Source organism: Grampus griseus (assembly GCF_964374135.1).
Source record: "Grampus griseus genome assembly, chromosome: 2".
NCBI classification, from domain to species: Eukaryota; Metazoa; Chordata; class Mammalia; order Artiodactyla; family Delphinidae; genus Grampus; species Grampus griseus.
Window position 1 is genome coordinate 27774444 of NC_139018.1, and position 25168 is coordinate 27799611.

Here is a 25168-nt window from a genome sequence, read left to right on the forward strand (position 1 = left end):
ATTCAAGCCTTTTGTAAACAAATTTACAGCTTACTGAGTTAAATTACATAGTGGGAATGATGTCTGAGAAAGAAGTCTCTTCTCTGTCTTCTCTCATGCTGGAAATAACTTTTTTTTTCTTTGCAGAATGAAAAAGGGAAAAGAGCTCCTTTTCTGTTTTTAAACAGGAACGATATTTGGGTTTTAGCTCTGTATGTTTCTAGGCTCCACCTGGTACCATTCACAAGAGAGGAAATTCTATGCAGAAGGCCATGCTTCCCAATCATGAACAATCTGGTAAGAACCTGAAAACTTGACAGGCTTAAAGGCTGCCTACCAGAGCACCCTGCATCGCCATACTCCTGCCCTGCAATCTTGACTTAAAAAATCAACAATTCAACGTTAGCAGTGAGGCAACAAGCTCCCAAGCTTCATGGAGTACATCAGTTTTGTCTACCAGGAGTCAAAGCCAGATCAGGGAAAAATCAAAACGTAACAGAACGTGAAGGGAGAAAGTAAGGAAAGAAAAGAGGGAGGAGCAGAGAAAGGATCCAAAAAATAAAGAAAACAATAAAACATCATGATACAGAACAGATGTGCTCCAGGGAACTGAGGAATATTTGAAATTGTCTCTACTAGTCTTCAAGACACCAAGATAGAGAAAGAAATCAGCTATAAAACAAAGGTAAGTGTTGTGAACATCACTGAGCCTTGTGTTTACAACATGAATTATGGAATCATTGAGCTACATAATATTGAATGGAAAAGAGGTTTTGGGATGTTCAATTAGCATGTAATTAGAACACACCATATTAAAAAAGCAATAAAAATAAAATTAAGAAAACAAGAGAAAGGGGCTCATGCTGTACAGCCCATGAATCTCATTGGCTTTATCATGAAAGTTTATTTTTTTTAATCCTAGTACAATCAACTACCAGTTACATACAGTAAAAAAACAAAAACAGCCACAAAGCAATGATGATAGAGATAGTCTGCGACACTGTACAGTGGAGGAAACGTTGTCTGTTGGAGTCCTCCGGCAGATCTCCACCTGGCTTCGGCAGTTAAGCTATCAATCCCTCCCTCCCCAAAGTAGTTAAAAAGAAAAATTAATGTCTTGCTTGGGTAGAGCAAGATCCTAATACCTCTTGGGGACACTGGAGAACTTTAAAAAACTAAAGCAGTAGAAACAAAACAAAAACTGAAATGTGGAAGCAAGGTGACACACAACGAAGCTCCATGAGGCGTTGGCTTCAGACCACCTCAAAGCGAACCACCTGGAAAGAAAAGAAAAGGCTGTCACAGCAGGAAGGAACAGACAGAAAATTCAGCAGACCTTAGTCTCTCTCATCACTCCACTCCTTACCAAATCTACAGAATCCAAGCTTTTCTTAAGTCTTATATTTTTATAAGTAAGCCAGGTTGCAGAAAATTGCTTCCTTTTCTAATACCCTGTATTGCAAATGCTGGCAACTAGCACATACTTACTCTTTTAGAACCAGAAAACAATACAAGAAGAGAAGCATTTTTAGCAAAGCATGCTGTCTTCTTTATCTCAAACTCTTCAAAACAACAAACAGTAGGCTATTTATATGACTGCGTACCCTTACCTTAGAGGAGTAATGACTCCATTCAAAAACTAAGTCTCATATATATTTGGTTCGATTGAGGGCTTTTTCAGCCAGGTGACCACTTTCATCTGTGATCTTCTCCCAATCAGTCTGTCCGACCACAAAACCTATGGCCCTTTTCCTATCTGCATCCTTCTTTTCTTCCAGGTCTGCCCATCTCACCTAAAAAGAACACAGCATTAGGCTGGGCTTTAGAAAAAATAAGTACGCAAAGAGCCTCTTAGCTTTCTGAATAGTCTAATGGGTAGGATAACTAATTTAAAGCCAGGAGGTTAAAAACTTAGAAGTTAACTGTGGAGGACTGAAGAAAGCCATATACCTTAAGTTACAGAAAGAAAACTCTCTAGTCAATCACCAAGTCCTAACCACTCCAGCTCCTGCACAGTTCAGCCCTCAGTTCAGTCCTATCCCCTTCGCCCTCCTGTCACTCCTTTTCAGTTCACTGGCCTCATTTTTTACCTAAGGAAAAGCACTAACCTCTACCTAGTCTTCCTATCTTCATTCGCACTCCCTCCGATCCACTCTGCCAGAGGAATCGTCCTAAAATACACACAGCTTTAAATCTGTGCCCTACCTACAGAATGAAATCCAAGCACACAGGTCCCTCTGGATCTGGCCCTGTCTATTCTCCTGCAGCATCTCTGGGCAGTACCTATGGCACTTTATACAGCAACACAAAATTACTTCCAGCTCTCAAAGCACACTGGGCCATTTCTCATCTCTGTAAGGCTGCACAAACTAGTCTCTCTTCCTGAAACATCTTTGTTCTAACCTGGTCCACCTGGCATGAGTCTAGTCATCAACCCTTGCTTTATCCCTCTTGTCCTTTGCCAATCAAATAATTAATCATTGCTTCCCGGGAGTTACTTCTGGATTTTGACATGTCTAGTTTTGAACTTCCATACTATATTGCAATTATCCACTTACAGATCTCTCTTCCCTAACAGACCATATACACCCTAGATCAAAGACTGAGTTGTTGTTTTTTTCTTTTTTAAAAAACTTATTTATCTTTGGCTGCATTGGGTCTTCGTTGCTACGCGCGGGCTTTCTCTAGTTGCGGCGAGCGGGGGCTACTCTTCGTTGCAGCGCGTGGGCTTCTCATTACAGTGGCTTCTCTTGTTGCGGAGCATGGGCTCTAGGCACCCGGGCTTCAGTCGTCTCAGCGCCTGGGCTCAGTAGTTGTGGCTCACAGGCTTAGTTGCTCCGGCATGTGGGATCTTCCCAGACCAGGGATCGAAACCATGTCCCCTGCATTGGCAGGTGGATTCTTAACCACTGCGCCACCAGGGAAGTCCCGAAAGACTAAGTTTTATTTATCTCCACATAATAAATTTTTTTGAAATTTATCCTTAGAAAACAGGGAGCTGGTATGATTACTTTCATTTATGAGATGAAGAGACCAAGAGACAGACTCAGTTGACACCATTTATGGCAAGATTATAACTACAAATATATAGATCAGGGGTATTTTCTATTGGTATTCTGATATTTTTAAAATATGGATTCTTACATGTTATGGTAGTAATTTAAAAAATATAAGCAGATATATCCTCTAAAACATGAAATACTTAAAAGAGACTATGAAACTGTGGTTTGCAATACCTAGTACCAAAGTCTGCAGAGATTGTATTTTAAATATGGCTTGTGATTTATTGTGATTGTGATCTATGACCAGGAAAGGGAACCGGAGCATGCTCAACCGTGCTGCACCTGGAAATGTGTAATTGCTCTTAGAGGTACACTGACCCTCCCTATTATCATTTATAGGAATGGTAATCAAATGACTAGGCTTCTTCTCCTCCACCACCACCACTGTTTTTAGCAACCAGTTAGCCAAAGATAAGATACACAGTAACAGCTGTGGGGGAAAACTGATAACACCTGCCTCTTTTTAAAGTAGATTTTTTGTGGGTAGAAAACCTATGACTCAATTTCTTTCATGGGCCTCAGTAAAAAGCTATTTTAATAAACAATGTGGGCTTCTGTGTACCAAGATCTCTGGGCCTTCTGCCCATTAATGCTGATGTATTTATTTTGACAGATTCATGCACCCCTCTCCCAGCTCTCCCTGGGATCAAGGGTATACATTTTAGCAAAAGATGACTATGGTTAAGGGGAATGAAGAAAGGATGGATGGATGGACAGATGGATTGTGGCCACTGAACAAAGAAACGGTAACCAGTCCACAGTACTTCCTTAGCACAGAGTTAAACACTAATCAATCTTGCCCTGAGTAAACTAACAGCTAATTTTTAAATCTGTAGTTTAAATTCTAAGTCTTTAAAACTGATGCTATATCAACATTATTTATTTACATGTCAGGCTCCTCCAGCGGAGGTCCACTCCTTAAGTGGCCTCCAATTGCACAGACCTGACACACAGACATACAACACTGTAGAAGGAATGAATAATTACCAAAAACACTAAAAATATATGGAGCAAAATAATGATTTTCAACTAGAAATAGCTTCTTAAATGTCAGTGTCCCTCCTAATCTTCCTAGAGGTACTTTTACTGAGAGTTACAATCTCAATTTTTTGCCATTTATCTTAACTGTAAAAAGAAAAAAAAGTTATAATAAAGAAAACTCTTGACCAATACGCAAAAGTTTCAGATACATATATTTTATCCGTTGTCACCAAAAATATTTCTGAAATGTATGAGTTCAGCAAACAAGAGAAATGTTCACTTTTCCACAGTTATCAAAGAAACACAAATTAAAGTCCATTTTATACCCAACTAAGCAAGTGGAAATTTAAAAAAATAAATTATATTTTAAAACCTAGCCATTTTGGTAAAATTCTAATATCAACTCTACAGAACTACCTTTGTGTTACAGTGTAAATTAATCCCAGAAACCTGCCCAATATTTATAAAAAGCTGAATTCTAGAAATCAAGAGACCCCAGGAGGGCTTCACTGGTGGTGCAGTGGTTGAGAGTCCACCTGCCGATGCAGGGGACACGGGTTCGTGCCCCGGTCCAGGAGGATCCCACATGCCGTGGAGCGGCTGGGCCTGTGAGCCATGGCCACTGAGCCTGCGCGTCCGGAGCCTGTGCTCCGCAACGGGAGAGGCCACAACAGTGAGAGGCCCGCATACCGCAAAAAAAAAAAAAAAAAAGAGAGACCCCAGGAAAGGAATGAGTAATGAGTCTTGCATTCCTGGCTACCTGTAGGATTTCCTTGTGCTCTGATGTTGATTTTGGTAAGTGGTTTGAGTGTTAAAAACTATTTGAAGCTGATTCACTTTGATATAAAGTAGAAACTAACACACCATTGTAAAGCAATTATACTCCAATAAAAATGTTAAAAAAATTACTATCTCCTCAAGAAAAAAAAAAGCTATTTGAAATGAGGGTGGGAGGCAAGGAGGAGAGTGAAAAGAGGAGCCACAAGAATTAGGATGTGAACCGCTCATGCTCTTTGTCCACCCAGCTTACAAAGTAAATTACATGGGATCACATACTCCTGACTGAAGAGAGTAACAGTTACCTGACTAAAAATGAACTAGAGAAAAATATTTCTCATTTGGAATTATTCACTGTTACACCAAATTATTATGCCCAAGGAAGAGCTGTTTCTACTTTTCTGTTGCCCCAACCTTAAAACTGGAATAAGAGGTATCAAGACAAGTAGTCCCTGCGTGGAGCTGGGCACATACAGAAGGCCACTAACCAGGTCTCAAGACACAGACAAGGGCAGGTCTAGGGACTGTCTGCAGTATTTGAAAGAGCTTTGAAACCTGGAGTCCTTTGTAATGGTATCCACTGTAATGAAGTTTTACTGGCATTTTTATTCTCTTAATAAATATCCTTTTAATATTGAATTACTAAGAGAATTCATAAAAAAGAAATGATGTGTAATGATGATGAAATTATTATTAACTTCATTCTTACTTAGAGAAATGAAAAATGAGATACCTTTTTTTTTTCACCGATTAGATTGTCAAAAGTTAAAAAGTTCAATAACAGCACTGTTGGTGCAAGTGTGGAAAAACAGGCATTTCCTTACATGTGGGTGTATAAATAGGTGCAATCTTTTTGGAAAACAATCTCACAATATCTGTCAGAATGATAAATCATATTCTATGAGCTTGCAGCTTTAAGACTAAAAATATTCCCTAGAGATATACTGTCAAAAAGATGCCAAGATGTATGCATATGACTTTCACCAGAGTATTATATTAGCAATAAAATGAAAACAGCATAAGCATCCACTGATAAGGGACTGGATAAATAACTGATTATTCAGCCAAACAATGGCACACTAGGCAGGCATTTAAAAAGAACGGTAGGGAATTCCCTGGCAGTCCAGTAGTTAGGACTCTGTGCTTTCACTGCCGAGGACCGGGGTTCAATCCCTGATCAGGAAACTAAGATCTTGTAAGCTGCGTGGCACAGACAAAAAAAAATAAAAAGAACTGTAGGTTTGTATATACTCACATAGAAAGATCAAGACAGACTAGCTGGAAAAGGTTTATGCAAATCATATGTAATATGATCCCTCTTACTTTATTTTGTTTTAAAGGATGTATACAATTATCACGTTTATTGAATCTGACATCTACGTGGAAGACTTAGCCAACATCCTGGCTTCATTACTCTGTTCCCTATCATAGCAAAGCTTCTTCAAAAAGTTATCTACATTTGCTGTTCTGCACTTCCTCATTTCCTACTCTTCTACCATCTGCTCCAAACCGGCTTCTGTCCTTCAACTCTCTAAGAAAGCTTGACTTTTTTTTGATCAAACATCAACGATCTCCATGTTGCCAAATCCAATGGCTATTTCTCTTTTCTCAATTTACTTGTCTTCCCTGTATCATTTAACAATGGAGTATTTTTTACTTCTTAAAACATTTACCTCTATCTGAACTTCTAAATTTTGCAGACCTGAGTCCTATTATCACTTCTAACTTAACTGGTACCTCCCTGAACTTCTGATTTTTCACTCCTAAGCTTCCATCTCCCCTACTTTTCACTAACTCAGTAAATGGCACCACATACATGGAATGCTTATGGCCAGAACCCTGAAGAGTCACCTTTGATTTCATCCATCCTGGACCCTCTACATCTAATCCATTAAGAAGTCCCATAGATTCTCTTTAATACTCTACTTTGCACCTGGCTCTTTTGCCCCATGACAAAATGGCACAAGCAGCCATTCCAAACTCCTTTAAGTGGACAACATGCTAGCCACGTGAGGTTCTGTTCTCCATTTTTTAAGTTACTTGTACATTTTGATCTGATCATTTGTAAGGACTCTTTTTTTTTAATGTGTAATATGATACAGTATAAACCAAACCACTCTAAAAAAACAGCATTCATATGATTATCTGACTATAACTTTCTAAAACCAGATGCCTAAACGGGCCCTTTATCTGTTGGTAGTTATTGACAGTCTCTTACCCTCTTCTTCCCAGGCTCAGAAGCACGAGTGTCATAATCATCAGGGAGCTGAAGATAATCCTCCATTCTGCTGGCAATAGCCTCCCAGTCACGTTTCCTTTTAGTACCAGTTCTCAAGCCATCCAACTTGTCTGAGGGACAAACACAGAGCCGCAGCATTAAGGAAGAGTGTGAGCTGGCACACGACACAAAAACAAGGGAAAAGAAGGCTGGAACACTGTCAGAGGGCACATCCGCATTTGTGAGAGCAGCATCACTTGTAGATCCAAACTATCTTCTTGGCTGAGATAATATCGAGTTCTGTGCAATTTCCATTGTTTATCTGGTGTTCATACTGGCAGCCTTTACATTACTATGTTGGTTTAAGTAACAAATATGGGCAGAACAAGAGAAGACACTTGTTTCCTGGCCTCCTTATCCTCCCACCCCACCTAAAATCACAACACTTCAGCTCTCATGTTCTGATGAAAATGCAACATTGGGTTTTTCTAAGAGCAATTTCTTCCATTCTTTCTTTTCTTTAACACAATATTAACACCACCCATTAGATGTGCAGTCATGTGTGTATCGTATTATATGAAAAGCAGGTAGTACAAGAACTTAATGAGCCAAGCTAACGTTCAGAAAGGTTTTAGATTAACAGTTTCTTGGGATTTTGACCACTGTGAGACGATTCGTCATGAGAATGTTTATGAGTAAGTTGATTATACAAATCACCACTTTCTTTGGTTATACTGTGAAGTGCTGTTGACCATCCTGAGGCTAAGGGCTAGTCAGCCAAAGTGGCTGGATCTGAATTTTCTTTCTGAATCCTCAATCTGAGAGGCTTTCCAAAAGCCCCAAACTGTAATCAATTAAATGAACAGGGATTGCTGATTCAGAAATTATTAGATATGAGTTTAGGTGTCTTCAAGAACACACGATGAAAATGTGTGGGGTTTTTTATTGGTTATTAATTCTGATTTTGAATTCTACATGTGAAATATTATGAGTTATACATATACATATATAATATATATATATATATTATATATATATATGCACTACACTGAAGCACTAAATTTTTGGATCATCTGTAGTTATAAACACACTATTATTAAGTAGGTCAATAAAGGAAAACCTAAACACTTCAGAAACACACAATAACCACATTTCATTTAAGTCCATAAAGGGTGCAGAGTGTATATATAATAGAAACCTTTTAGGCATCAAGGTGGAGAGAACTTGACATGAAAAGAAAAGTACAATGGAAGCAGGAGGGAAGGTGAGTTTATGCTTCAAATGTAGAAGTTATACACACAACTAACTGTGCGTACCATACAGGCCTCAAAAACCAGGAAGATTTTGCATACTTGGTAAAGCTTTTATTTCCTACGTTCCTCCCCCATAAAAGCAATATTATTGAAATATCAGCAAGGCAAACTACAACACTTTACAAAACCCAAGAAATTTTTATCACATCACTTCTGAAAATTTTTAACACGGATTGAGTTCAACAGGAACAGTCTTCTAATCTCCTCTGTAAATCACATGCTGTACCAAATGGCTCTAACCTACATGTATATGACAGGCCATATTATACAAGACCTTAAAGAAGTGACACCTTGATTGCACAGGGACATAGAATATGGTATTAGAAAACCAACAAAGTCCCACAAACAGTAAAACTGTTCTTAGTTCAACAGTGTACAGTATTAGCAGAAGAGTAAGCAGCTCCAATACACTTATTGAATAAACCTCAAAGGATTTCCAAACTTAATAAGATCAACTTCCACATTAACATACTTCAAAGGAAAATTTCATATTTCAACTCTAAGAAGAGAACATGGCCAGGCAGCAATACAGAAGGGCAGTGAGAAAACTGCAAGAACTTTTCCTCATACACTGGGTGTATGACAGGAGTTACACACCAGGAGTCCCATATTTGCAACATGGAAGTTCAGAAGAGCATGTATTTCTAGTCTGAACACCCTTGTTTGTAATGTTTAATTTGAAATTTTATTGTGCACAACATGTTTAAAGTTTCCTTCTTGGGGCTGAAGAAAGGTTCATACCTCTTCCACATGGCATCCTGGAAACCCAAACACACAGATGTATGGCATAAGGTGAAGGAAGAGGAATCTGGGGTATTTGTTAGTTACAGAAGACGACTGGTGTCCAACACACTCATACTAATGATTTTCAGAGGTTTGAATTTCAAAAGGTGAAGTTTTAAGATGAAGATGAAAGTATAAATATCCAACTTGGCAGGTCACAGAATTTTACCACATCTTCAAAACAGTATATATTATTATTACAGCACAACAGAAAAAAAAATTTAGATATATCTATATATTTTCTAAACATAAATGATATTTCTGAAAATTTGATCACAGTGAACACACAAGGGTTACGTGCCTATACAAATAATAATTGCATTCCAACTGTGAAGAGATGAAACCGCCTGACATGTAGAAGGCCAGTACACAATAACTCATAAGCAGAGACAATGACACTGAGATGAGAAAAGCAAAAAGTACTCGATATGAAGAAGCCTAAATTAGGATGACAACAGTCTCAAATATTCTTTTGGTTTTTCAGTTTGAGAAACCAAAATCATGTCAGTGGAATTTAAGTAGCTTGAATGCTGAATCCCAGCATTTGCTGTGGCATGTAACACCCACCCTCCTTGCATTAGGGTGCCTGTGTCCCAGCTGGAAAGGAGCCATTCAGGTGCTACTGAAGGTGGGCCACAGGCAGTCTTCAACAACTCCATGACACCCATGCCAGATGCAGCTCAGGCCAGTTCTGAATTTTTCTAAAATTACACCACTTCCAATTTAACACTCACACATAGGCTGAACTGTATACTGTACTTAATGAACACAGATCAAGACTCTACAATGAGATTTAACAGCTCTTTGAAAGATTATAGGTAAGTATTTTCTCACTGGCAGACTTATTTGTAAATCAAAACTCCTCAGTTACAGATTCAGCTTGTCTAGCTCAATGTATGACACTGCTAAAGCTTAGTATGTTTCCACCCAGCATAATCATGTTACCAAGAGTAATTTAAGAAATGTTGGTAAAATACTCAGAAAAATAAATTGTACCTGCTAATCAAATCTACTGAATTTGCTATGATAAGGAAGGCAACATAAACAGGCTAATTCTCAAATGAAGAGCCTCATGTTTCAGGCTCTTCTTCTTTTTCTCAATTGGCTCCATGGGCCAATCTCAAAGAAGCAAGCACTTTCAGGAATGCTCACACTCCATCTGCCTTTCTCTAAAGATGATATAGCTCTCAAGATAACACAGTGGTGCAAGAGGCAAGTCATTATACGAAACATCACTGTCACAAACAAAAACCCAACTGCAAACATGTAAGAATTTATTTCCTAGATTCATTACTAGATCTTCAGTGCCTTTAATTGAAATGGTTTATTTAACAGTTCTATTTCTGGATCACTGTCTAACATTCTGCCTTTAAAACGGACTGAATTTATATGAAATGTATTTTCTGAGAAGCAAATAGTAGATAGGCCAGAATTTTTTCCAGAATTGATACCAAGATTAATGTCATATTATCTTGAATAATCATCATAACTAAATTCCATTTTCCTTTCTCTTTAGAAATTAGAAAGGAAAATAGGAAGTGGACTAGCTCGGGTTAAAAAAAAAGCATTATCCTACATAATATATTACATAAGGCCTCTAAAGATTATATGCTCAGCTAAAATATTTTACAATCCCCATGTCTCTTTAATTACCATTTCTCTTTGCCTCAAAAGATAATCACTACTTAGAGAACCAGAAAATAGGGAAACGATCTTATAGTCTTATAGGTTATTCTATAAGTACAGAACTTCAGATTTAATCTAATCTTAAAGTAAACATATCTAAAGCATTATTATTAAAAAAGTAACTTGTGATTGTTATTTTCCTACATATTTAATTGCATTTAAACACTTATGAATACTTTAAAAGTTTAGGGAAGGAGATGGTTTATTATTAAGATTTCCCACAGAGGGAGGACGAATGCAAGAATATGTCAGAAACCACATTATCATTTTCACATGCCATACACTAGAAAAAAAATCCTAGACTTTGCAACAAAGCACCTATCGCAACAATATGGTAATACTACAGTTTACGAATTATCTTTTCACATAGGACCTGGTCGTCATCAATGGCTCACATGATCAGCTGGGCAAAATAAAAAGCATAGACTATGCAATTGTGTGTAAAGTGCATCCCTCTGATGTCAGAAACACAGATAATATGCCCCAAACAGTGAAGTAGCTAAATGACTCAAATTTGTTCTATAAATTTAAGATATATTTCTATGGTTACTTCAGCTTTGGAGTTCCAGTATAATTCCAGGAGGAGAAATGCAGAGACCAACAGTCATACTTCATATATTAGTAAGGTCCATCTTTTCAAAAAATCTTATACCATTATCTTAAATTATTTACTAATACATCTTAATCAACATGTTAAATGGTTCTCTTTAGGTGAGGTAAAAAAAAAATTGTTCTGCAATATTACCGTGAAATATTGGGGTAAAATCCATTGGATATTATGATTTTCCGCTTGACAAAGAACCCCATTTAAGCAACTCCAATTTTTGACAATAATTTTCACCAGTCTACCTTGTAATCTGGCACTAAAGACAAGCTGGAGGAAAATTTAAACGGAATCTTACAAAGCGGGCTCCTCAAAGACCTGAATTATATATCTACCTCCCCAACTCAGAAACTCTAATTTATTATACAAGGAAAATAACTGCCTTTTAATTAATTTTTAAACTTCAATATTTATTATTATTACTACCACTATTACCCAAAGTATTCATAATCAGGTTCAACTTTGGACTGCAGTTAAATATTTTTTTAAAAAAGTAGAAACCTCACCTACACCAACATTTCTGATTAATATAAATGAATGGATTTTAGAAGTGACAGTGTTTTATTCCTAAATTTATCACATATTTCCATTTACTTTAAAAACTTTAAGTGGTACCGAAGGTAGTTCTTTTAAAATACTCTTCTTTCACTCTGTCACAAGACATAAAATGAAAGCCAACAAAATAGACTGAGGATGTAAGGTAGGCCAAAAATCTTCATTTAAGCAGAAACTTTGGGAAATTTGTTCTTCTTATAGCAGAAAGATCTATGACCATTACCATCAGGTATCACATATAAAAACAGGAAAAAGGAAATACCCACCTAGCTTTGCCTCAGATGTGTCCATCTCCCATTTGCTTTTCGGAATGTAACCCTAAATCGTACACAGAGAGAAGCTCGAAGGGTTAGAAAGAGACACATACATGCACATCACTTTTGAATTGGAAAAGCATTAAAACTGGGAATGGATTCAGTTTCCACTCACTATTTATAAATATATCCTGAGGGAAAACACAGTCTCATTATCTTTGAAGAAACTGAATTACCAAATTCACCAAACTTCACTGCCCAGATTTCAGAATAGTCACTTTAGAGTGGTATCATGAAGGCGCTTGGCGGCAACTACAGTTCAGGACACACAACTGTAGTCTGAACAGCAGCTATATAGCCAATGCGGTAAGAATGTATGGTAGTTACTGTGCTCAATTAATATCATTCAGAGTAGCAGAGAATTTATAATACTAGCTAGGTTATTTTCTAAATACAACTGCTATTATCAAGTGATAGTAGCCATGAGGTCCAAAGAGTGTTCTTCAAGACAGTTACTTTATATTCCAGTGTACTTTTAGATACTCAAAAGAAGGGAGAAAACTTGGTATCACTGAACACAATTATGAAGTTCAACTTCATTTTAAAATGACTCAATCCATTTACCAGTTAGATCTTACAAAGACTAATTTTACTGAATCAATTTCAGAGCATTACTTTTTCATCAGTTGGAAACTAGATTATTATTTCTGATGTCTTTTAAAAAATTACATCTTTCTATTATATGAAAACCCAGAAATCTCCACAGGCAATTTATATCTTATTTAATAAAATAACTGGGTGGTTTATTTCAAACAAAGTCCTACATAAGATTTTCAAATTTCACAATGTACCTATTTAGCTATGTAGTAAGCCTTTCAGTTTATTCACCTAGCAAGTGTATGCTTTTTCCACATAATTCACTGATTCCCCCTTTCCTTCATTTGGACTCTGTTCTCTATTAGGTCTTAACATACAGAACTTTAATATTAGGTTAGGACTTATTATATAGGACAGGTTCATCAAAGGTGTCAGCATCTTCTTTTAAGAATCCATATATCTTTCTACTATTGGGAATGTTCAAGTTCATAGAATAGACTGACACACGGGTAAAGTTGGAAAGTATGTTGAACATTTCATGACAATAGCTTCTGTGTAAGAGTGTACTAGAGTATCATCATTCTTCCAGGAAATCTACACGTTTTATACATTTCTAGTCTTTAAGCCAGACTAATAATTCACTTTCAACTAATTAGGCAGTATTTCAGATTATAAATTATACCATCCTTTCCAAATACATGTTTAGAACAAACCAAGACAAAGGCTGAAATGATGGTGCTAAAAGTTTAGTACTGATGGAATTTGTACAGTTGTATCTCAAAAACTCATCTGAAAACCTTAAACATCACTAGAATAATATATTTATAAATTCTGAGTCAGATCTATGAGGTTCACTGAAGCACTAAAGAAGACAAAATATCATACCAATGATCCCCCCAAAGGAGTCTCTTAACCAAGAAAAGTTTGGATTTCACCCAGCTATAGTAATCAGTACAGAGTAGAAAATGTAAAGTTCAGTGAAAATTCCATTAAAATGGTCTGAATGACACAAGACTTGCTCTTAACCCTTTCCAAGGGTCAATTCTCCAAGAATCTTTTACTCTTGGAATAGAACCCAATAGTAGAAGATCTCGATTCTGCATTTTGAAAAAAGGTTAAGAGAAGGTTTGTAACATGAAGATAAGCAAAATGAGTACATTAATTTCCCCCTGCTGGAACCATCTTTTTCTTCCTTAAAACTTAAAATCATTTTCTCACTGTTTGAAATATTAGGCTACTTGGAAATAAAAGAGATAGTTCAGCAGGGTAGAGTTCTAAGGCTTCATTGCCATGTTTCTGATGAAAAAATATAGTATTACAGTGTGTTTCACTTTTAAAAATAATAGTACATTCAATTAAAAGTTCCAAGTTTTGACCTACACCTAAGCAAGTCAGATGTTATGAACCATATGCTGAACTGAAATCTCCACAAAAGGAAGACAGAGCTTCAGAAAGCTAACATTAGAGACTTCTCACATGATCGACTGCTAGTACACACGCTGCAAGTAGCTAAACTGGTCATTAGCCATATTCCAGGACAGCGTGGACCTTTAAGTGAACTTCCTGCCTACGTCTTAGATCATGTATGTCAAAATACAACCTAATTAATAAAAATACTTCGTTTAAAGAAAAAAAAACATAGGAGACTCAAATGCCATTAACTTTAAAGCTTATTTTTTAATCCACATATGAAATCTAGGAATGTAGAGATTGACACCATCTCTATGCAAACACACAGTTTCTATTCAGAGTCCTCTATAACACACATGGGTTGATGGGACCACTCCTTAGAGAGAATGTATTCTCTAGGGGTTAGGAATCAGGGTTCTCGCTTTGCACATTTTCAGAAGAATATGAAAAGCAGCTTTAGCAAGGGCTGAAGTATTAAATAAAACAAATAATATTTTGAATTTAAAAAGCAACACTATTCCAAGGCACTGCTAATCTCTGTACCCCATTAGCAAACACTGAAAATAACGTAAGTCTATAGGTCGCATATTCTTGAATGACAGGGTAAAGGCAGACATCACTACAGAGGTGTGATCAAAAGCATTTACAGTAGGTACACGGGATCTTTGAATTCGCACTACGTAAGCCTTTAATCAGCCTAAGCAAAATGCATTGCCTACACAGTCAAATCATTTTCCCCATCACTTAATAGGATAAAATGCGGAAGAACAAATCCAGCAGTCAGTGGCAACCCTCTGCCTCCTCATTCAATAAGTTCTTCTGCCTCAGTTTATAGAAAATCAATTTTGAGCTCTTATAGCGAAGAAGAGACAATTATGCATACATTGGGTAGGCTGTACCACGTATCTGCTGGAATGTAAGAATACCCTTTCAAATGTAATCGATTTTCTTAAAAAGTGTATTCCCCTAGAGCCACCCACAAATAGATGAGTGAGTACAAGGGTAAGTTTCTTAGCATTCTAAAAATTTTCTTGTAACAACACAGTAGAGGGTTCTTTTCCTTTGGTCAGGGGAAAAACAAAAAGTATCCAAAAGTCTCCTTGAAGATGATTATGGGAACTTTTACCATTAAGGTGCAATATCAACAATAGTCATCTGATCACAGAGCTGAATTTAAACCCTTAAGAATTTTAATAAAGAGACACTTTGTTCAAAGTGGTTGTTCTGTCTCCTACCAGTTCGCTTTCCTCTTCCTCTGCATCTTTCTTTTCATCCTTCTGTTCTTCAATATTTGCATCAAAATCTTCCATCTCCACCTATAATACCGCAATAATCACACACAAAAAGACTGAGTTAACATCTAGGAAAATGTTGAGTCCCTCACTGAGATATGAAATGAGCACAGTTGCCCAGTGCAAGACACACAGACTTGCTGTTACATGCTAAGTAATTTCTAACACCCTAAACTTTGAAACAGAACTGACAGACAAGATGATATTCCTGCTTTTCATTTTCCTGGGATATCCATCTTTGTAATTCTCTATGAAGTTGAGTACAATGATCTAAATTGATGGTTATCTGTTTTGAATGACAATGGATTACTAGGATTTCTTTTTAAAACCTTTAGCAAGTATTTTTTCAATCAAGTAAAACAGGTATGATTCAAATTTCAAAATGTAAGAAAGGGTACAGTGAAAAGTCAGATGATAATAGCTTGGCCCAGAATAGTAGCAATACAAATAGAGAGTAGATAAATCAGAGAAGTATTTATAAGGTAAAACTGACAAAACTTGTAGACTGACTACATGGTGGAGGGGTAGAATCAAACACTGGTACAAGGGGAAAGTAAAGAGTCAAAGATAATGGAGAGTAGAGAGTCAGGGTTTCAGCAACCAAGTGGACTGATGGATCTAATTACTAAAATAGAGAATGTGAGAAGAGGAACAGGTTTGGATGAATTACATATTGAATAGGTTGAGTCTGAGGTGTACTAAGATAATACATATTTTTTGGTAAAGAATTTGGAAAATAATGGTAGAATTATAAAAATCACCCACAACCCCTCCACACAGATATAATTACTGTTAAGATATTGATGAAATTCATTCCAGCCTTTACAATTTAATATTAAGGGCATAGAAGTGGCAATCCAAGGTACCAAAAAGCCTGATTATCGATACAGAATGTGCAGATTGAATATAGAGCCTAGGATAGAGCCCTAAAGAACTCCAGCGTTTAAGGACTGGGTAGCAAGAGAAGCCAGCAAAGGAGACTGAAAAGGGATGGCCAGAGATGCAAGAGGAAAACCAGGAGAAGGTAGACTCACAGAAGCCAAGAGAAAAATGGTTTCAAGAAGGTGGACATGGTCAACCATGTCGTATGTGGCTGCAACATTAAGCAAGAGAAGTGAGAATTGTCCATTGCCATGGAAATCTTTGGTGAGAGAGTCTCTAGAGAATGGCTGGGGCAGAAGCCAGAGGAAATGGGATGAGGAGTGGCATGGGAGGTAAAAACACATAAAAATACAGTGACAACACTGAGTACAGATAACTCTCATTCACAGGAAGAGGTCAAATGAAACAGAAGTACATAACTGATTAAAAGAGAAAAATCTCCCCTTTTCCATAATAAAGATTTATTTATTTCAAACTAGTAATTGACTTAGACAAGAATTCGCAATCTGTGAAAATCTGTCGGGAAACAGGATATTAACAGTATCAAAGTATCTCCCTACAGATTACTTATTAGGAAGAGAAAAATGCAGAAAAATTTGATGGATATCACCTGAACCAAGTGATCAACACTTAAATCACCAATAATGAAATAAGATGACATCATATGACCCCTGATATGATGCAGTGAGAACACAATGTCCCTTATGTAGAATTCCTGCTCATGTTTAACCTAAAGCTAATCATGACAAACCCAAATTGAGGGGCATTCTACAAAACAGCTAAGTGGCCTCTACTCTTCAAAAATTTTTTGTCTTTCATGACAATGACATAGCTGAGAAACCATTTTTTGTATTAAAGGACTGGATCCTGGATTTTAAGAAATTCTTATAAAGCACAGTATGGGAACAACTGGTGAAATATGAATATGGACTGTATATGAAAGAATTCAGGAAATTTATATTACCTAATATAATATCTTATCAATGTTAAATTTCTTATATTTGATAATTGAGTCTTCTAGTTTTGTAAGAGAATGCCCTTGTTCTTGGGAGATATCTACTGAAATATTTAGGGCTAAAGGGTTTATGAGGTCTGCATTTTAACTCTCAAATGGTTCCACAGTAAGAGGAATAGTAGTAGTACTAGTAGCAGTAGCAGTAGCAGTAGTAACAAGAAGAGGAAGAAGAAATCTAAATAGAGAAAAATGAGACAAAATATTAACAACTGGTGAATCTCAACGAAAGTCATGCAGGTGTTCTTATATTGGGTTGCCCAAAACGTTTGTTACGGTTTTCCATTATGGAAAAACCCAAACGAACATTCTGGCCAACGCAATACTATACGTGCCATTTTCTGTCATTTAAATTTTTTTCAAAATAAAAAAAGGCGTCGCTCTTGCACTGCTTTCGAGCCAAAGGACGCTCACCTCTTCAATAGCAGCATCTTGCAGCAAAGAACGAATGTCCAGACGCATCATATGACGAGGCGCCGTTTCCCAGTGATCGGCCATCTAATTGAGAGATTCAGGAGGTCACGTTATCTCTGGAAACTACTCAAAGAAAGACCAAGAGAATAGCCAAGACAAATTTAACTAATACTGTGAAGTCTAACAGGCTAGTTCCAGGAAGAGCTAGGACACCTCGTACCCTTAGATACAAAGGGTAAGAAACATTTACTAAAGCAGGTAGAAAATATATTTTGAAAGTAAAGGGGATAAATAAGAATTTCCAGGCAACAGTGATGAAACAGGCAAAATGAAGTTTAGAATATTACACCCTCTGTGCTTCAAAAAAATCACCTTATTTATTTCTTTAAGCTTTCTTCCATGAATATTCCTCTTGCTACAAGTCTGGTTATCTGCACTCATTTCAGCCAAATACACCTAAGGAAGAATGAATAATGATTAGGCAAACAAATGCAGCACTTACATGATAACATAAAGTACTCTCAAGTTCTTTTAAATCTATACCTCAAATCCCTTGGTTTTTGCTGCACTCCAAAACTGGTCAAAATGTCTAACTCTGTCATTGATGGCATCCAGGATGATGAAAGGGAAAAAGCCATCATCCAGAGTCTTTTTGAAAGTTTTGAACATGCTGGTGCGGTAGGTTTCCTCCATCTCAGCTTCATATTCATATTCCATTACCTAAGATCCCCCCAAAGAGATATGGAGTTAGCAAAAGCAAAGAATCATCTTAAATCTCTTCCCTCGTTAGCATTTGGATACAGACAACTTTCTAGTCTTTCCTTCATACCTGAGTACTAAAGTTTGTGTTCAAAAAAACCACATTTCTCTCTGAACATGTTTTCCTTTCAATGCTATTTATGAATCAGGATGTAATCTGAGAGGAATATACCATACCTTTTTTTTCACTTTCTTTCCAGAATCTGGATCTTTTTCTTCTTTTTCCACTTCAGCGATGAAGTAATCATCCAGGCTTAGAACTCTGGGTGCAGGTCCTCCAAATTCTACCTCCTTATCCTGAGAATCATATATTCAAGAAAGTTAAAGAGAATTCATGGAATAAGTTAATAAATGTGCACAAAGTTTCTCCTGTGGCTAAATACCACGCAATCTTCTTGTAGTTTCAAATCAAGCAGGGGCAAAGTATCTGCCTAAGCAGATCAATACTTATGATATAGCATCTACCAGATGGGCCAACTAGAATGGATCAAATGGGAAATATCTGTATCAATATCATATAACTTGCTAAGAAGGCAAGTGGCTAACAAAAGCAACTGATTCTTCCACTTTCCCATACTCACTCGAATAAGTTTCGCAACATGTGTCTTTCCACTGCCAGGCAATCCTCTCATTATAACAACAATCTGAAACACAACGAAAAAAAAAATCACCCAGGGAAGATTTTATTTCACAGTGAGATCTTAGAGTTAACAATGACCTATCATTCTCCAGGACAGACCATATGATAGGCCATGAAACAAACCTTAATACATTTGAGAGCATAGGAATAATACAAAGCATGTCTCTGACCACAATGGAGTAAAATTAAAAATTTGGGAAATTCACAAGTATGTAGAAAGTAAACACCATACTCCTAAATAACCAGTGGGTCAAAGAAGAAGTCAAAAGAAAAATCAGAAAATACTTTGAGATAAACAAAAATGAAGACACAACATAAGACAGTGGAAGAACAAACTAAACCGAAAGCAAGCAGAAGGAAGGAAATAGTAATATTAGACCAGAAGTTAATAAAATAGAGAACCGAAGAACAAAGAAAAATCAATGGAGCCAAAAGCTAGCTCTTTGAAAAGAGCAACAAAATTGACAAACCTTTAGCTAGACTAAGAAAAAAGAGAGAAAATTCAAATTACTAGAATCAGAAAAAAAGGGGGGACATGACTGCCAACGTTACAGAAATTTTAAAAGGGTTATAAAGGAATACTATGAACAACTATATACCAACAAATTAGATAAATGAAATGGACAGATTCCTAGAAAGACACAGCCTACTGAAACTGACTCAAGAAGAAATAGATAACCTGAATAGACCTATGACAAGTGAAGAGATTTAATTAGTAGTCAAAAAACTGCCAAAAAAGAAAAGCCCAGGCCCAGATGGCTTCTTCACCGAATCCTAACAAACCTTCAAAGAAGAATACCAACTCTTCACAAACTCTTCCAAAAAACAGAAGAGGAAGGAACAATTCCCAACTTATTTTATGAGGCCAGCATTTCAAAGCAAGCATATAATCTGATACCAAAACCAGACAAAGACATCACAAGAAAATTACAGATATCTCTTAGGATTATGGATACAAAAATTTTCAACAAAATACTACCATATTGAATCTAGCAACATATAAAAAGAAGTACACAACATGACCAAGTAGGGTTTATCCCAGAGATTCAAATTAATATGTGAAAATCAGTTAATGTAATACATTGTATCAATACAATAAAAAACAAAAAAATCTCAATGCAGAAAAAGCATTTAACAAAATCAAACATCCTTTCATGATAAAAACATTCAACAGGGGCTTCCCTGGTGGCGCAGTGGTTGAGAGTCCGCCTGCCGATGCAGGGGACGCGAGTTCGTGCCCCGGTCCGGGAGGATCCCACATGCTGTGGAGCGGCTAGGCCCGTGAGCCATGGCCGCTGAGCCTGCGCGTCCAGAGCCTGTGCTCCGCAACGGGAGAGGCCACAATGGTGAGAGGCCCACGTACCGCAGAAAAAAAAAAAAAACATTCAACAAACTAGGAATGGAAGGGAACCTCCTGAACTTGATAAAGGACATCTAATGAAAACCCACAACTAACATAGTACTTAATGGTGAAAGACTGAAAGTTTTCTTTCTAAGATCAGGAATAAAACAAGGATGTCCACTCTCACCACATCTATTCAACACTGTACTGGAGGTCTAGCCAGAGCAATGAGGCAAGAAAAAGAAAAAAGGCATACACATTGTAAAGTCAGAAGTAAAACCATCTCCATCTGCAGATTACATGATCTTATAGATAGGAAAAACCCTAAGGAATCCACGAAAAATCTATTAGAACCAATAAATGAGTTCAGCAATGTTGAAGGATATACAATCAATACGAAAAAATCAATTGTATTTCAATACAACTGAACAATCCAAGAATGGAATTAAGCCATCTATATCTTCCTTTTTTTTTTTTTTTGGCAGCACCGTGTGGCTTCCGGGATCTCAGTTCCCCGACCAGGGATTGAACTCGGGCCACAGCAGTCAAAGCACAGAATCCCAACCACTAGACCACCAGGGAACTTAAGCCATCTATATCAATAATAACATTACACATGAATGGATTTAAACAATCCAATTAAAAAGCAAAAATTATCAGACCGCATAAAAAAACATGATCCAACTATATGCTGTCTATAGGAAACATACTTTATTTGTGTCACTGAAAGACACAAATAGATTGAAATTAAAAGGATGGAAAATGATATATCAACAGCCACAGGAAAGCTGGAGTAACTATACTAATAATAGATGAAACAGACTCTAAAACAGTGACATACATACATATACAGAGTCAAACTTCTGATGGAAATCTCCCGTTTTATTTAAACAGAACCATTTTATTTAAATGGAATCTAATTATTTTGCAATATAAGATAAATTTAAGAATGTATACATATGGAGGAAAATAGGTCTAAACTAATCAAGTCTCCTAATTCTCCCTCTTTTAGTTCCACATACCATAAAACCAAATCCTCTTTTCCCTTCTTCAAATTGCAATTAATTGAGTTCTTATGAATTATTTTCTAAAATTTTCAACATTTTTTTCTGCCAAGCAATTAAGCTCTAATTTCTTAGATTCTATAGGGTAGGCAGTTTATGAGATTTTATGATGATTTGGAGATGCCTTTAATCTGATATTAATACTATGTCACACGTGGAAACAACCTAAATGTCCATCAACAGATGAATGGATAAAGAAGATGTGGTACATATACACAATGGAATACTACTCAGCCATAAAAAGAATGAAATAATGCCATTTGCAGCAACATGGATGGACCTAGAGATTATCACACTAAGTGAAGTAAGTCAGAAAGAGAAAGACAAATACCATGATATCACTTATATGTGGAATCTAAAATATGGCACAAATGAACTTAACTACGACACAGAAACAGACTCACAGACACAGAGAACAGATTTGTGGTTGCCAAGGGGGAGGGTGGGGGGGGATGGACTGGGAGTTTGGGATTAGCACATGCAAATTATTATATACAGAATGGATAAACAACAAGGTCCTACTGTATAGCACAGGGAACTATATATATTCAATATCCTGTGATTAAACCAAAATGAAAAAGAATGTATATATCTGTGTAGCTGAATCACTTTGCTATATAGTAGAAATTAACACAACATTGCAAATTAACTATACTTTAATAAAATAAAATTTTCTTAAAAATTAAAAAAAAATACTATGTCACTGAAAAGTACAGAAATTCTGTTCAGGATACTAAAAAGATTTCTTATCAGCTTCTAATTTGCAAGAAAGCTAGTCATTTACATAGGACTTACTCTCTCAGGTCTGCTCTCTCGGCCAGGTGGTTTCAAAATATCATCCACATTCTTAGATTCAGGTTTCTTCTCAACCCGCGGAGCTGGAGGTGGCTGGTGGCTCAGTGAAGGAGCTGGTAGGGGCATTCGCTCCTCTGGGTAAGTTCTTCGTTCTCCTAGGATTCCAGCAGTTGAACAAATTACTATTTACACAGTAATTATTTAAAATTTTAACTCTCTCCACTCCTCCTAAGGTAATATAACTTATGGTGATTCGGGGGCTACTTTTATCCTTAATTAGAGATAGTTTAAGATAATGTAAATCTATTGAAATCAAGAAAATGAAAAGATTTAGGTATGATTTCAGGCAAAAAGAATGTTCTGAAAAATACTGAATTCATCCTTGTTTGTATTAAACTTAGGAAAAAGTTAACAGAACACAGAAGAGTAACATGTACTCCTGAATAGTCCTGAGTGTGATTTATAGTCCGTCTGTATGTAACTTCTGCTTTACAATATTGAGAACAAGTCATCAGCTTAGGAAAGCTTGTTTGTATAAGTAGGTGTGAATTTCTAGTTTAAGTGTAATTTGTAACAGTGAAAAACTAAAAGCAACCTAAATGTCCAAAAATAAGAGTCATATATCTCATCCACTTGATGGACTATCATAGAGCCATTAATATAATAGGTTTATGTATGGAAAAATGTATATAGTACACAATATCAATGGGAACAAGCACAACAAAGAAACTGTATTTATACTTTGATTACAACTTCATTAATATGTGTGTGAAGAGAGAATGACAGGAAATATACAAAATTACAATAGTTGTAGTATGGTAGGTGGTGGGATTATAAGCGATTTTGTTTCTAGCTTCCAAAATTTCTTTAAAAATGTAAAAAAAGCAATTTACATTTTATTTCATCAATTACATGGCTATTTTTGGTGATAACGTTGTCACCTCTGAGAAATCTGTGGGTGCATTTTACTCTGAACGTTTAAATCCATAACCACAATGGAAAGCATCTCATGTTGCTTTCAGTTCTCAGCATCTTTATAGTTAACAAGGCACTAACCTACCTCCAAACATGGACGGTCCTTCATAGGCTGGTCGGTCAGACTTCCGATCATAGGATGGCCTATCAAATCCCCCTCTTCTAGATGAGGAATGGTCTTTTTTGTCTCGATATGACTGAGTCCTAGAAGGTTTAACAGGAAGTGCTTTGGTAAATGAAAAACATATGGAGGTCTCTTATAATGCAACACCATTATCTGCCCAATTTTTTCTATGGGTACTTATTATACATAGTTAATACTTATATTTTCATTTTGCTTTCCCATTTAGATCTGCTGTGCATACACACATCCACAGAACTCACAAATTGCAAAAATAAATTGTTTGCCTATTAATTAAGCAATGACTACAACTTTGTCAACAATACTCTTTCCTTTCCTTTCTGGCTATCTCCAGCTCCCATTTAACTCTCTGGAATTCAAGCTCACAAAACTCAACCACCTAGTTTCCTGAAAACTGGTACTCTTCCCTCTCCAGATTACACACACATGCATGAGAAAAATACATCATTTACTAAAGTTCCTTTAACTACACTGACATTTGCTGAACTTAAGTATATGGTAATTTGCACACCTGGCAAAGATATTTCTCATAGCATACCTATCATCTCGAGGTCGGCGTTCTCTGTCAAATCGATCCCGGTCATAGTCAATAACACCACGATCCCGGTCTCGATCTCTATGTGTCTCCCGATCCCTTTTGAAATCTCGATGATCTGCCATGACATTACTTTGACGATCAAAATAAGGCTCACGATCTCTGTCTCTATCATAACGATCTCGTTGGCCTACATGCTCTATAAAAACAATATAAAATAAGAACTATATCCCTTTTTTCTGAAATAAAAGCAGAAATGTACAAATCTAAATTTAGAACTAGCATAAACTGTTGCCCTAAATTCAACTTATAAATAAATCTTTTAGCTATATTAAAGGGAGGCCCACATTCTAAGAGGACTTCTGTGAGCTGGCCCCTGCCTAACCCTAGTTCCCTCTCTGATCTCACCTCCTACTACCTTCCCCATCTCTTTGTGATGCAACCACACTTTCCCGTTCCTGAGACCTACCACCCGCCGTTCCCTCTGACTGGGACCGTCAGTTTGCAGATGCTTCATGGTTGACTCCTTGTCATTCAGCTCTCAGCTTCACTGTCATAGCGGCCTCCTCTGACCACTCTGTCTAAATTAACCACCTTCACTATCCATCACATCAAATGTTTCATTGTCTTTATAATACATTCAAAGGTCTGAAACGATCTTGTTCATTTATTCTTTTTGTTTGTTTTCCCATTAGAATGTAATTTCACAAGCACAGAAACTTTTATTTTTCTCTTGCTGAATTCCCAGTGTCTAGAACAGGGATTAGCAAACTTTTTCTGTAAAGGGACAGACGGTAAATGTTTTATAGGACATACAGTCTTTGTCGCAACTACCCCAGCTCTGGTTTGTTAGCATAAAAGCAGCTGTAAACAACAGCTAATGGGAGTGTGTCTATGTTCCATTAAAACTTTATTTCTGGGAATTCCCTGGTGGCACAGTGGTTAAGAATCTCCCCACCAATGCAGGGGACACGGGTTCGAGCCCTGGTCCGGGATGATCCCACATGCTGCACAGCAACTAAGCCTGTGCACCACAACTACTGAGCCTGTGCTCTAGAGCTCATGAGCTACAACTACTGAGCCTGCGTGCCACAGCT

At 36.8% G+C, this 25168-nt stretch overlaps 1 protein-coding gene across 4 annotated transcripts in view; it reads right to left on the bottom strand.

Moving 5' to 3' along the window:
• Positions 1-864: 864 nt before the first annotated feature.
• Positions 865-25168, bottom strand: part of YLPM1 (YLP motif containing 1) — a 74248-nt gene continuing 49944 nt past the window's right edge. For 2 of the 4 annotated variants that reach the window (XM_082647739.1, XM_082647737.1), the window contains 13 exons: positions 24075-24270; positions 23480-23598; positions 22420-22574; positions 19160-19222; positions 18756-18875; positions 18363-18539; positions 18192-18275; positions 17820-17903; positions 15455-15535; positions 12225-12276; positions 7018-7148; positions 1590-1772; positions 865-1256 (listed from right to left, as the gene is read on the bottom strand). In XM_082647739.1, the coding sequence (XP_082503865.1) occupies positions 1626-1772; positions 7018-7148; positions 12225-12276; positions 15455-15535; positions 17820-17903; positions 18192-18275; positions 18363-18539; positions 18756-18875; positions 19160-19222; positions 22420-22574; positions 23480-23598; positions 24075-24270 (1409 nt within the window). In that variant the 3' untranslated portion in view covers positions 865-1256; positions 1590-1625. Of the gene's footprint in view, positions 1257-1589; positions 1773-5879; positions 6000-7017; positions 7149-12224; positions 12277-15454; positions 15536-17819; positions 17904-18191; positions 18276-18362; positions 18540-18755; positions 18876-19159; positions 19223-22419; positions 22575-23479; positions 23599-24074; positions 24271-25168 lie in introns of those variants that run through there. The other 2 variants (XM_082647738.1, XR_014296320.1) reach the window with 2 other exon arrangements.